The sequence below is a fragment of the Dermacentor andersoni genome, chromosome 7, assembly GCF_023375885.2.
Source record: "Dermacentor andersoni chromosome 7, qqDerAnde1_hic_scaffold, whole genome shotgun sequence".
NCBI classification, from domain to species: domain Eukaryota; kingdom Metazoa; phylum Arthropoda; class Arachnida; order Ixodida; family Ixodidae; genus Dermacentor; species Dermacentor andersoni.
In genome coordinates, this window is record NC_092820.1 from 53,170,164 (window position 1) to 53,185,508 (window position 15,345).

General features: G+C 43.7%; 1 protein-coding gene across 1 annotated transcript; it reads left to right on the forward strand.

Moving 5' to 3' along the window:
• The first annotated feature begins 481 nt into the window (after positions 1 to 481).
• LOC129380085 (cystatin-2-like) lies at positions 482 to 12,453 on the forward strand. The gene is made up of 4 exons (XM_050181712.3): positions 482 to 591; positions 5,062 to 5,286; positions 9,318 to 9,422; positions 12,245 to 12,453. The coding sequence occupies exons 2-4, from the start codon at positions 5,068 to 5,070 to the stop codon at positions 12,341 to 12,343; spliced, it is 423 nt and encodes a 140-aa protein (XP_050037669.2). The 5' UTR covers positions 482 to 591; positions 5,062 to 5,067; the 3' UTR covers positions 12,344 to 12,453.
• The last annotated feature ends 2,892 nt before the right edge of the window (positions 12,454 to 15,345 follow it).

The window sequence follows — 15,345 nt, forward strand, 5'->3', positions numbered from 1 at the left end:
CGAACGCGAATAACTGCTGATAGTCTGCGCAATGGCACAGTTTCGACATTGACATTGCTACGCATGGTACAATTGCGCCCCTTGCTATATGCCTTATAAGATGGAATCAATACTGGATGAGTCGTTGTGCCAACGTGTGGCCAATGAAAACAAGTTGCATCAAGACATTGGAAACACAAGGGGCTACAACTTAGCCTTGCGAATATGTTCATCGGGCTGCTCCTTTCGAAACTTCTCATTTACGATCTAAGCCAAGCACCATGCTGGCCGTGATACTACGTCGTTTTAGGCGAGGAAGGTCCAAAAAGAAAAAAAGGAAAGAAAAAGATTAATGGAGTTTGTAAAGAGGAACATTAAACTATGCCGTCGCTTCCCATCTGGCTTCGCAGGCAGTTTCCTCCACGTTTTTCCTCCCTCAACAATCAAAGAAAATAAGAAAACAGTAGGGGCACCGCAGTATATCAGCTGCGCGAACAAAAAGGCTGCGGTGTTTCTCTGAGGACCATTCTCGAGGACACTTGTCTGTCGCTTGCACCCTACGGCGTCCGCTCAGTAGAAACCCTTCTTCTGCCAGTGACTCTGGAACGCACGGTGAGTAACAAATATCCACATTCTGAATTTGATGAAACGGTTTTATCAGATTTTCACAATTCGAGGGGACTCTCTGACTTCTACTATACCACCACATCAGATATTGGAGCAACGACAATTTTTCTGTGCTAAGTTTCAAGCGCACTTCCAGACTTTCACTGCCCTGTCACTGTTCAGACACCCCTTGCATTACCCGGTGAAAACAGGGGCAGGGGGCGTCAAGCGATAGATGTAAACCGGCATACGTGAAACTAAGCCGTTTCAAAAGTAACAAACAACAAAGAGGACGTTTTAGCTTGCTTTGATAGCTACTCTGTAAATAAAAGCCAAAGATGACCCTAGTTACCTCGATAGAAAACAATGCAAGCGTGGTAACATGTGTTGAATTTTAACCAATAATACCTATTGCTCTAGGAAGCAGATTTATGAATTGCACAATAATATTTTTTCCAAACAACTTGAATGTTGAAAAACATTGCTCATGTGTGAAGTTTGCACCTCTGTAATTCAGTAATAAATACAAGTATCACACTCCTCTAAACGTCACCTGCAAAAGACGCGGAAAGGGGACCGAATTGATGTGATTGTCTTATACCAAACCAGATTTCTGCCAATAATTTGTGAGTAGGGCTTGCGCAAAACATTCTTATGCATTGTGGCAAGTTGACGTAAGCCGTAAACTCACATAACAAATGCGTCTTGTTGAATATTTCTACTGTATGCAAATCATTGAACGAAGATATCTATTTTTACTGTGGAGATATATATTAGCTAACTTCCTCTGTACCTTGTAAGTAAAGTTCTTTGTCTGTCTGTCTGTGTGTCTGTCTGTCTGTCTGTCTGTCTGTCTGTCTGTCTGCTTTAATTCCTAATAGTAAACAAATTCCGGTACCTGCTGTAGGAAATAATAATTAGGAAATGCAAAACCTGCTTTATAATTCCATTTTGTAATGCTTTTTCTTCCCCAAATGCTTCAAGTATTTTTCAAGTCATAGAGTGTTTATCCTTTGAGAGACTTTCTATGTTTTACATGTATTTGAATAGGAAATTGAAGTTCTTCCTTTTTTATCGGTAAATAAGAAGAAAAACGTTTCTTGGTATATGAGAAAAGCTAAATTTTTGACTCTGTCTCACACACACCTTAAATTGTGGCTTCGTCCTCAAATATCTGTGGTTTTCGCTATAAGAAAGATATTTTTGTTTACGTAATATTGGCTACCTGATAGAAAATGTCATAGTACAGAAACATGGCGCCACTTGATATAATCACGCATTATATGTATGACAATATAATTCTTCAGTTTATTTGTTCCTATGTTGAGAATAAAATCCAGCAGAGAAAATACTCCTACATATTTCCCTATGACGGCAAAAATGCACTTAATTTTGCGATTTAAAGGGGAGCACAGAAAATGAGCTACACACCTACGCTTAGCACGAACCTTGGAAGCTATCAGTAAACATTCAATGCCGCGGACAAGAGCTTCGTCGAGAAAATACGGCTTGGTGTAAAGAAAAGTGTGTACCAGTATTGCCACAATTAACTGCAGTAATGCATTGCATATTACAACACTTTATTTGAATGTACCGTAGAAAAAATAAATTAACCGGAGTCTTAATTTGGCATCACAAAGTTGCATCATCTTTTCCCAGGGTCAAAGAATTCGGTGATTTATATTTCTTTTTCCACTGTAATTTGAACTCAAGAAACTACCTTCATTGACGCGTTCCAACTGAGCGCAGAGTTACCACACATTTTGAAAGATGTCACCTTGAACGGATTAGGAGGCTGAGTTGAGCTTAAGAATGAGTGGCTTGGATTAACACATGTATATTGACGCTAGACGATAGATGGTATGAAGCAAAATTCTTCGCAGAGTGATGGTATCATGTTCTTTGCTAAACTATACAAAAACACTCTTCGGTAGTGGAATATAATTATATAAGGCAAGTTGGCGCTGACGCAGTAATCTATCATCATGAACAAGATGTTTCTTTGAATGGAAATGAAGGTTTTTAAAGGGCGGAAATTAGGTACGACACAATCAAAGAGCAAATCACCCATTAAAGTTACCCATCACTGTAATTGTGCCATGAGTTAGGCACTTACTGCATGAAGGTCACCGTGATGCCATGCGCAAGATTCGAAATTAAACAGGAAAAGCTGTAGCAAGATCTGTATAAAAAATTCAGGGCAACGGAAACTGAATATTAAAATTGTCTTTCGCTAGCTAAACCATAACCTTGGCATTCAGCACTTTGTCACTTTCTCTAAACGTCGCAGGGGTAGCAACCTCTTACATCTCACATAAGGATTGTTATCACATTGCAAAAATTACATCCCCTTTAGCTCGTGCCAAAGCTTCAGCAACAATCTTTCATTTGGTTTATTTCTGTTCGTTGACCAAAACATCCTTAGAAGTAATGTTACAGGAATCGAAATATAATATCAGACAAAATGAAAAAAAAACAAAACTTTTACATTACATACACTAGTTACGTTACATTACATTACATAGGTTGCCTTGTTGCGTAACAACTTGAAGCGCGCAGGGCTGTATCAGTCCAGGCATTTCAGACCAAACAGAATAATCGTGCTGTACCGGATCATCCATTTTCACCATGTCTGGTGCCGTATGACATCTTTTTGTTTTCGACTGTAAAATTGCCGCGGAGGGTGTTATAAGATATTCCAACACTTTAAACTGCATGATTGGACAAATGGGCTGAAGTGCGTCCCACATGAATTTTCTTCAACATGTGTCCGTGACCTCCACAAGTAGTGGGCTGTATGTGGGTAGGTGAAGGGGTTATCTCAATGCTGCCCAGGGCCTTTATTGTTTAAGTTGACCGGGCGGGCTTAGCCCTTAAGGTTTCTCGCAAACATTGTAGAACCATTCTTTGATGAATGCTGGGTACCATTGAGAAGCTTCTGCAAAGCTTACTTTTTGTTAAGATGGTGGCGAAATGCGAAAACACCCGTGTACTTAGATTTAGGTGCACGTTAAAGAACCCCAGGTGGTCGAAATTTCTGGACTCCTCCACTACGGCGTGCCTCATAATTAGAAAGTGGTTTTGGCACGTAAAACCCCATAATTTTTTTTTGTTAATAACAGTAAAAAGATTAAAGGTTTAATTAGGGGGTTTTACGTAACAAAACCACGATCTGATCATCAGCCACGCTATAGGGGAGGTCTCCGCAAAGTTATACCACCTGGGGTTCTTTAAAGTGCAGCTAAATCTAGGTACAGGGGCGTTTTCGCATTTCCCCCATCGAATCCGTCACCGGGATTCGATCCCGCGACCTCTTGCACTATAGCCACTAAGCAACCACGGCGGGTTTCTTACTAAGAGTAGAGACTAAACCTTCCGTTTCTCTTCAGTCATTGTTTCTTCGTTTTATAAGAAAACATTGACGTCAACATCTCCAGAGAAGCTTGTGTGACAACAGAAAGGTATTGCGCACTTGATATATACCGCCCTATTAGTGTACGTGGAGTTTATTCATCCATTCCCTAAACATAAAAGAAACCGTTACAAAAACATTTATCGCTGCATAAGTGCGAATTTCTTATTCAGAACGATAGTATGTGAGAAACTACATTGGTATAAGATATTTATTATTCAGATGTCTCAATGCACCATCATTCTGGAGCTACTAATGTCAACCATTTCGAGAATAGCTGCTTCGGTGCATTTCAATGTGGCATCGAAATCTGTTCTGCATCAAAGTGATACACACAGCACGTCGCATAGATTGAACCAAAAAGTAGGGCTAATAACTCGTAAACCCCAATGTTTTATTTCAAGTAGATTCTGTTTTGTTTTTGTGATATTCCAGCTCTGACATCTGGCCTATCCGGGTGGTAGCTTCGGCGGACAGCTGCTCGGCAGACGTGAGGAAGCGCGAGCAGACAAATAATTGGCCGATAGTTGTTGCAATATCAGAAAAAAAAACATTTCATTTCGCCACTTAGTTTTCTCAGATTGGGCGGCATTCGGTCGGCCGATTGAACTGGCTTCCGGACAAGGTCTCGGAATGGGGGCTTCCGAAAGTCAGCTGTAAGAGTCAGAAGCGGAGGTCCACTGACGTTTTGCAGAGTAACACAAACAACTGCACAGCGAACGCATCACGCACAAACGGTGCACCCGCGCTGTAGCTCCGAAGCAGACAGCCCGCACGCCATTCCCCTGCTGCCTCGTACGAAACTGCGCGCTCGATTCATACCGCGTCGCATGTGCCAGAACCAATTTACCACCATTGAGTTTGCACCATCGCCATGAAACGACAGCGTCAGGTTCCTCATCAAGTTGGAGAATTGTATGGGTGTGGGCTAAACAATAAATAACTTTGCTTAACACATAATTTCACAGGGTTCGGAAAGCGAATATACATTCTAAAAATGCGATTTCAACAAAAAGTTCAGATGTTTGAAGCGGCTTACTACTAAAAAAAAAAAACAAATGCAGGAAACCATGACTTCGTCAACCATCGCCTTGTTCGGGCTCCTGGTGGCTCTGTCGGCCATCATTGCGTGCAGCGAAGGGCAGATACCCGTGTTTGGTGGCTGGCAGAAGCGTAATGTCGGCGATGACGCGATCTACGAGGAGTTGGCACACTTTGCTGTCTCCAAGCAAGTTCGAAACCGGCAGTTTTACGACACCGTGCTCGAGCTTGTCGACGTCGAGACCCAGGTATGTATTCTGTACTTCAATGCGCATAAGCTTCACGATGTTTCAAGTCGTTCTACCTGCTTTTGCAAACACCCAGATCGAGGTGTAAAAGTGTTGACATAGCGTAAATAACGATGACAGTTGAGTATTGATTCATTCCCTTAGATTACTTTCTTTCTATGTCGCAAGTCACCAGCTGTCCTCAACTCTCTTCAATTACCTGCTCTACCTTTACGACAAACGTTCCTCCATTTTTTTTCAACTTGATGCTGGTCTTCGTCAAAAAAAAAAGAAACATATCAAGCTCAACTATCCGCTGAGTAAAACCTCTAATTCGCAGTAGACATAGGATAAATATATTGAGCAATGATAACCAGTACACCTTTCCCACAGTATATCGCAATATATTACCAAGTGAAAGAAAAACCTAGATCGATGAAAACAAGCAACGTAAAGGCTGCCTACAATTAAATATGCCGCCCCTGTGACGGAAGACTAAAAGATTTTGTACTTCTGCTTGATAAGACAACGCAAAACCTGTAACCGGCACCTATAACGTTCTCTAGGAACAGGCATGAAAAGCCTTTCTTACTGAGGATAACAAAACTATCGCTTGGATACTGCGACTACAATAACTAATACGACACGTCTGGATCACAAGACGCACATCTTCTATCATTATTCTGAGGCGAAATTGACTACTTGCCTTACTTTAAAGAGGTGCCTTCAGACACAGTACCTATTCCCAAAAATAATGCTAAGCACTGGTACAAATATTCTTTGTGGTTCACACCCTTATATAAACATAATTATTCACCCATTTTACCCACTACATCCTAATATAAATGCGCAGGCTGAAAAATCACCGCACAATAAAAAAAAGAGTGATAAGGGTGGCGCATATGTGCTAAGCATACTTTGACATCCTATAAACAAGTGTTCTTATATCCTAAGCGTATACCGCTGACACTTAAGGGTATTTGAACTAGATGGAATCGCCAATTATAACTCACGATACCACTTTTAATATTTTTAAACTATTCTTTTAATTATAGCGGCAATAATGTTAGCTCCGGGTTTTACTACTGCAGCAAAATCAACTAAGTATGAACAGCAATGGTACGTCTAGATCAAATGAACGACGCATCCAACTTCATAGAGAAACGAAATAGTACAGGCCATGAGGTCACGTTTTCGAAGCCGGAAACGAAGCCACTTCGGTGGGCCATTGCCCTTTATCCTTCACTTAGCACGGCTCAGCTGATAGGCGCGAGTTTTGAAATTGCATCGCTGCGAGCCGCCTGAAGTGCATGCTGCGGACTCGCCTCCGAACAAAGCTATTTCAGTGAAGCAGACGCGTTCCTGTGTTTTTTCCGTGGCACGATGAAGAGGAGGAAGAAGAGCCGCGCCGTGATTGCTTGAGTGTCCCCATTGCTGGCAGACACACACGTACATAGACGCCAACACAATTTTGAAGCTTGCACACCATGCTCCAAAATCAGCGTGTCTCGTGAATAGAAAGTGCGGCGAAAAATGGTACAGGCAGAAAAAAAAGCTTATCGCTTTTGAGAGGGCTAGAGCAGCATCGACAACTTCAAGAGCGTGGTTGCTATGGTAACGTCGACGTTTGGAATACCAGTACCAGTGGTCCTTTGTTAAAAGCAGCACGTGACTACTTCTGCGCTTTCTTCCTCTCATGTCCCACTGGCAGTGTCCGCAGGAATTTTATGTTTTGTTCCAACAGACTTACCACCATCTCTGCTTTTATCAAAAATATTTGCACGGCTTGGGTTGTGCACGTGGTGCAAGAGAAAATGAAGCACATTTCTGTATGCATAGCGTACATAGGCGCAGATATATGAATCACTCCAACGAGGCTGTCGTGTGCCAAACTGGATTAATTTTCCGGCTTTCGCCTCAAGTTTTAAGGCGAGAGCCTTAGGTGCATCGGTGCGCTGTGACCTTGGGAGTAAACGGGACACACTTAAGCAATATTTCTGCCAATGGGCGGTACCTTGCCCCTCAACAATAATCGTCATCTGCCTTGTCCGCGTTTGCTTTCTTCAGCGCTGCGATCTTGGTACTTCCAAGTCTCGAATGGCATACGCTTTCTCAGCATGACAGAGCATTCTCAACATGAAAGTAGCGAGCGCAGCGTTTTCAAGAAAGCAAACGCAAGCAAGAGTGATGACGATTACCGTTGTGTGCCAATATACGACCCAAAGAGCGTACATTTGATTAAGAGTGTAGGCGCGAAAAGTGGTACACAACCCCACGTGACCTTGTACGAGCGACGAGCGTGGGAGAGGGAAAGAACTGCACGCGCTGACTGATAAACCCGTGACCTTCCTGCAGCGAGGGTCGGGTGAAGAGGGTAACGGGCAGCGCGCGCAGAGTGTTGGCGTCGCTGACGTCACACGGCGCCAACGGCGGTTCCGCCGACAGTCGACTGTGGTGCGAGAGAAGCGGTGAGGAAGGACGCTCGGTGGGCGCTCAGGAATTGTGCCTTATGTATCAGAAGTACGCTACGGCCGAGGATGCTCGCCAGGCGAGAAAGGTGCGACGTGCGCAGCGGTGGGAGCAAGCCGTTCTACCACAGGTGCTGCTTTGTCATGCACTGAGCATGTAACGTAATTGTATTCGTCTGACGTTATTCATTTGTAACACTTAGTGGCGACAAACAGGCTGCACCTTTAGGTAGTTCATTAAGTGCTCACTATTGAGAAGGTTGAGAAGGTCAACCCAAAAGCGCCACACGTGTACTTCATCCTGCGAGACGTTATGTCATGCAAGAAGTCTAAACCGCGATTGTATAAATTCAGGATTTCACCTTCAATTATCACAGAGAGTGTAACATGCTGCCGAACTTATTTGTGTTCAAACCCGCCTTTGTGCCTTTCTTACGCATCCTATTTGCAAAATAATCATATGTCTTTTATTTCGCTATGCATCGTACCCAAACAAAGAAACAGTGACGAATAGGACTCGCTTAGGAAGGCGCTTTATTTTCGCTAAGCAGTATTTCAACCGAATGCCGTTCGCTATGGGCATAGTTCGAATATAAGAGGGGCTATCCGATAGTCGCCCCCAACCAAGAGACAGTTGTCGTAGCGAGCAATCAATCTGATGATGAAACCACTCTGGTGAATGTCGGTGCCCTGCAATGCAAGGCCTGAGACATGACCTCTTCGACATGCACGATCTGTAAGCGTTCGTGAATGATGGACACACTAGCCGCACGCGCCCACTGACACCGGATAACAGCACGCATTCATATTGGTGACTCCCATGTCCTCACACATCGGTCTGCCATCGCTATCTGTACTTGAATAACCACGGGCACGACGGTCTGCTGCTTCACTCTCTTGAGCGCGCGCTCTGCGCATGCGTTAATTCTTTTCCGCTGGCGCTCCTTTCCTGGTTGAACCAGCAACAAGCGTGGATGCATATAGCGATTGTGTCACTTGGTGTACCATCATCTGTTTCGAAAAAAATGAAGAAATTTACTGTCTAAATGTCACTCTTACTAGCCTATTCGTAAACACGGAGGAATTTATCCGTTAGATTACCTACTTACCCTCATTTGGAAATGAAATTGTAGTGTGTATCAAACCCCGCTCTAGAGTACTGACTCAGATGGCTTTTCATTCTGTCAGAGAACACTGCCTATAGTTCTTTCGTAACTATTAAAATCATTGTACTATCGACGTGTGCTTTCGTAGTTCAGCTGTGAGCTGCTGCGTGCTAGCGGGAGCTTTGTCTTGGTGTGCCACGCTTCAGTTTGTGGAGTCTCCGTATATTTTTTGTCTGCCTCTTCAGAGCGTTAAGCATAAAATGGCAAATTGCTTAATGCTATTTTTTGTGCAGGCAATTTTTTGCCTAGTATGGGTCCTTGAGGTAGTTACGGAGATCCTGTATGCAAATGCTCAAAAATCTGATGACATTCGGGGATATGTTTTCTGCATAAATCACTGCATTTCCTCTTGCATTACCGTAAAGTGTGCTTTGGTAGCCTGAGCTCTGTCACATTGCTTTTATTATTTATCTTACAGGTAGTAGCTGGTACGAACTACCGAATCAAGTTCAAGATAACTGAATCGACCTGCAGAGTTACGGAGGCTTACAGCAAGACGGCATGTGTACCCAAGTCCCGAGAGGTAAGCACTTAACCCGCTTGACACAGATAAGGCGAAATAACCATAGTTGCGCTCACGCAATTAAACAAAAAGTTTATCGAAACAACTTTGCCTGAGTCAGCAATAACAATGCCTTAGTAGGAATTTTCTATATTCGCGTAAACGAAGAGGCATTCTAGGAAAACAATAATAACGCATTTAAAACAGTGACTATTTGCGTTTTTGACTTTTTATTTCCAGGTTGCTTGCTTTCATTGAGGTAATGGCCTATCTTTAGAATTGTCAACTGCCCAGTCGCCAGTTTAACAAACACGGATACGTCATCACTACATTAGCTACCAAAATGTTTGAAGTGGAAATCAGCATTCATGAACTATATCTATGGGCGCATTCTTCTGCTGATACTTTCTAAAGCGAAATATTCACCACCAGAGCACCAGGAAAATAATAAATTCTTTACAATTTACGCTACAGTCAGCACCGTCATCATATGCTTAGCACAATGTGATACGTAGCATATTTTAACGCTTCTCAGGCAGTTCTTCAATTCTTTTCTGCAGTGTGTCAATGCCGCCTACTCTTTATAGGTAGCCGAGATAAGTTCATAACTTCAGTAGAAAACTTCTTTAAGTTCACCATAGATGAAGTGTTCGTCATCACGAACACGTCATTCGTAGTCATTCGTTCACGTTATTCATGAAAGCAACAGAAGAAGAGCGCATAACACCTCATGAAATGTGTTTTATGCCTTATCTGTTCCAGAATTATTCCCAAAACCGCTCTATTGCAAACTCACGAACTCTATAAATGTTTCTCAAATGAAGTTCTGTTCTTCAACGCTTCCGTTCATTGAGTGGTCCTAACTTTGAAGTACGAAGTGCGCGAAGTCTTCGAAGACGTAGTGATGACTTCTAAAATTCGCGACGATATTTAACTAAAAAAATTAAATTTAATTCAGATTTCTTTTCTATTTTTATCGCTATTTTCGGTGGCAGGTAAATTGAACCATCGTCGCTCTCAATTATTGACAGATTTCGAATTCAATAACGCCGGTATGCTCGCATCACATATTACGTGTCAACTTAGGGCCGTATTTCTAGAATAGGAGGCTTAGAGAGTTTTTAACGTTGCCTGGCTCATGTTCAGTCTCTCTCAATGTTGAATTCGTACCATACATTGCAGTGTAGCAGGTTCACGTTGAAAACTAAGGACGCCACGTTAGAGGTGACGTGACTGCAGAAATTCACAGTCAAACAACCTCGGGTTGCGTTAGCGTGGCTGGTTGCTATCGTGCGGAGAATGTTTGGCTTCACAAATTAGATTGCGCGCCGGAAACTTGACTGTTCACTCTGTCACTTGAACTTGCTCGACAAAAGCCCTGATTGCCCTTTCAGGGTATCCACTCGTCATGGTCTCCACCTATTGTTGAAACTGAAATGCCTGAATGGCACCTGATTACTGGCAATGCCTATTTCTGTTTGTCTGATGTGATACTTGGTCAGAAGCTGCTGTCCTACTTTGAACACAAGATTTGGCGACATTGAAAAAGGCGGTGATCTCGAAAGGACAGTGTTCTGCGTGTAAGGCGACTAGGACAGCGTATGGTTCTCCGTCAGACTGCAAGCCAATACCTTGAACTAACTAAGCCATATAGGTGACAGAGGTGTTGTTTAATAGGAAGTTAGGCACACTTTGAGTGATACAGTTAGAATGTAGATATATATGTGCCGTTCGAAGCCGTGTTTGCAAATGCGACGCACTCCTTGAGCGACATAGCATAAAACAATTCCAATATGTTTTGATTCCAATCTTCTGACATCAACTTTGCGTAACCGCCGACGCAAGCATCGAGCAGTGACCCTCAGGGTTGCCTAAACAGACCAATCAAATGCACTCCTCGTTCATAGGCAGTCACTTTTGTTTGCTTTAAAAACGAATAACATTGCCTACACTAAGCGCCTTGCCTTATCTAATTGGCTGATAACAGGCTAGGAGCATGCTCAAGTGGAGAGAGATTAGTTGGGGCAGAGCCGGTGCAATGAAAATCGATAATCGGATGAAGAAGGTGGTGCCGGCGTCTGCGATTAGTTCATTCTCCTTTACTTAGCTTGCGGTGGCTCATCGAAAATCGCGGCGCCATGCAAGGGAAGGTTAAGAATGCCGCTAAAAAGGATTCTTAGGAAATAAAAGTTGGCTGAGTGAGCTCGTCAACGTGCCGAAAATGCTGGAAAATGTTACACGGCCACGCAAAGTTTTATTGTACGCTAGTAAGCCCGTGCTCTCCGGCAGGTGCGAGTAGCCAGTGTCTGAGCGATCGGCGGCAGCCATATTTTATTCCTATTGGAACGGGGCAGCATGCGGCTATTTAGAGAAAAATTCAGTTTTGTTCGGTATATTAATGCGTATTTAACGTGTACACATCACTTTGACGCAGTGAGTATTCGCGGTTCTGTGACGTCGCGTGACAGGTAGGTGAAACTGGGTGCAGCTCGAAAACTTTTGACCAATAGCAGAGGGCTAATGGCGAAAAGCCGTCGAATCAGAAATATCTATTTTTATTTTGTTCGGTTCAATCACGCATGATCAGAGTGTGCACGTCATATCAGATGGGGAGCGATCGCGGTTTGCGTGACGTCGCCTCACTGACAGGCGAAGTCGGGGGTGGGCCAAAAAAGTTTTGGCCAATCGCGGAGGAATATCGCAGAATTGGAATAGAAAAGTTCGGAATAGTTTTACGTTATAGCGCTCCATGCTACACGAGTGTTTTGAAAGTGTGAAGGCGATGTTTAAAGTAAAAGAAAACTTGCCTAATATCCTGTTGTGTGTTTATCTTTTCCTTCCAGACTGTCAAGGACCTCTGCACTGCGCAGATCATTGTTCCTTTGAACAACGAGCGCTCACTGACCTCGTTTACCTGCGAAGGCTCTATTGCTACCGCATAGTAACTGATACACGTTGCCAATTCTGCTTATATTGCGAGTATACTCACTTATATGGAAGTCGGTGTTCAAGCTTGCCGCTGGTCATCGAAATAAATGTTTTAGAAGGTGTTGGTGCTGTTCGTGCGTTCTTCCATATAACATTTGTCTGTTCATGCAACTACTTCTGTACTGCCTGGAGCGCTGCAGTGATATGTTCAGATGTTTCTCAAACTAAACTAAAATAACCTTCTGTGGTACTTTTCGGCTCGGAAAAATTGAAAAATGTAATGCCTAAGGGCCTGGTGAACTTGTTGATTTTAAGACCAATTTAAGGAACACTCAACTACAGCAGTGAATCCGTGCTGCCCACCCTACGGCAGTAGAGCTCTTTATACCTATTCCTACCGCACATGAGATTTGCTCGCCACTGAGGAATGTACTGTTCCTATGGAGGAGAAATGGGCTAGAAAGTGAAAACTGAAAATGGAAATAGCGCTGCGTTGCGTATTAGGACCTAGACACTGCAATGCATTTAGGAAAAAATACTGAATTATGACGATACATTTAGGAAGATACTGTATATATATATATATATATATATATATATATATATATATATATATATTAATGAGAAGGAAGGCCCGAATTTTTTGTTTCTAAGCCATATCATAGGAAGCCAACAAACACTGACACCAAGGACAACATAGGGGAAATTACTTGTGCTTAATAAATAAAATGGTGGAATGAAAATTAACGGGAATGAAAGTGGATGAAAGTGAAAGTTGTTTTCTCATTCGCTTTCATTTCCATTATCGTTTCGTTATTCCATTTATTAAGCACAAGCAATTTCCGCTTTGTTGTCTGCGGTGGCAGTGTTTGTTGGCTGTTCATGACATGGCTATATATATATATATATATATATATATCTATATATATATATATCTATATATATATATATATATGTATATATATACACGTTGGTACGTTGCAGAAGTCGCGTGCAACCATGTATTTATAATATTTACAAGAGAGACAATGTTGCATAAACAACATGGCTGTCGAGCCCGATTCCACCTACACATGTTAAATTGTTTTCTGACTGGCAGCACGCTTGGTTGCGCCTTAACATAACCCCCGTTTATGCAGGTTCCGTCTCGGCGCTAACTATAAGGTTGGTGAACTCAGGACAAAGTAAGCCACCAGCCGGGACACATGCACAACGTCCGTGGGGACATGCGATTTAAGCGGAGTGAACACGTAGTTCACATCGCCAGGCTGATGCAATATCGTGTAGCGCTGCAAACCAACACGACGACAATGCGTCGATAGGAGGAAAACGGAGCCACAAGGAACTAGAACATCCCGATGTCCTCTGTCGTACCGGATCTTATGCGCGGCCAGGTCAACTAATCACTGGACAAGAAGGTGCGGCTGCGATCAGTGGGGAGCTGGTGGCGTGCGCCGCGAGGGAGTAGGACGTTATGTCAAAGGAAATCTCCCACCTGAATTGCACAGCTTGTGCGCAAAGCTCGCGTGATTGCGTACCGAGCCGCCTAATCAATCACGAAAACGACACAGTTGTTCCCAGATTTCGACGTCGGAATAGAGCCGAACAGATCGAGACCGACGCGAAGGAACGGTTTTGAAGGCACATCGATGGTGTGAAGGCGTCCAGCGGGCAGCACAGCAGGTTCTTTCGCGGCGCTGATAGAGCTCATAGGCTGCAACGTAGCGTTTCAGAGTGGTACAGGCCTGGTCAATAGAAGCGGCGCCGTGCGCCGTCCTAAGTACGCGTAACACCGAAACACGTGTCGTAGGGGTGTCATGCAACTGCTCAAGAACTGATGTCGGGAGATGGCGTGTTGCGAGTAAAAGTTCTGGCCCATCAGTGCGCAAGCTGCGACGGTAGATATCTTCGTTGAAACGCGTGAACATGCGCAGCGTGAGCTCCAAATGTCTAGAATTGCGACGATCAATGAGACCACGCAAGCGTTCATCACGCCGTTGTTCGATGCGGATGTCGTAAAAATCAGAAATGGCCAGGACGCAAGAGTATGTGTCATGTGCACCATATTCAGGGAAGTCGACATGATGACGGGAGAGGTAGTCGGCGTCCTTGTGCAAAAAGCCTGAGTAATATAAAACAGCAAATTAATATTCTTGTAGCCGGAGCATGGAGTGGGGTCTTTAAGCGAGGAGAGACAGCACAAGGCGTGGTGATCCGTAAGCGCGGAAAGTGTGCGGCCGTACAAGCAGGAGTGCAATTTCACAACTGCCAAAACTGACGCCAGGCACCACAGTTGGGTAATTGACAAATTCCACGGCGAGTGACAGGAGGCGGCTGGCGTATTCAATTACGTGCTCTTCGGCATTTTGAAGCCGGGAAACCATGACGGCGCACTTGGGACGGAAATTTTTCGCACTCCTCTCGTACTGTAGATAGGCGCGCCCCAAACGTATATTCCTTTTGTTCCCTTAAACAACTGAAACAAACATTGCGCAGGCTATGTCCATCTAATGCGTTTTGATGGACCTGTACAGTCACCATATGCTGTTGTCGATTACGTAAATCATTTTTGCTTGATGTGTCAGTGCGTACATAATAGACAGCTTTAGAATAGCATTTGTCGCCCTACGTAGGTTAAACGTAAGCACCATTGCGGGACGTTACGGTGCACTTCCATTCAAGGGCGATATTCTGGACATTCCGCAATTTACACTGTACACTTAGGTCGCCCGTAATTAAGTACAATTGGTTTACTCGACGCACTCTTTACGAAGGGCAAACGTGCAAGCGAAGCGAGCGGCCTCGCTGGGACGGTCGGTGTATGCTGTCTGCCCGTGAAATGGCCTCGCGTCGCGGCTCCCGATCTCGCCAGTAGCCTGGTGCTAGTGTACTAGGCGCTGCTTTGCATAACATGAGCACGTTTCCTATAATTTTACTGAACTGGCAACTATTTCGTGTCGGAAAGAATTTGCAGTAGGCAAGGAAAAACACAGACTGCGATAAACCGGCCTGCCAG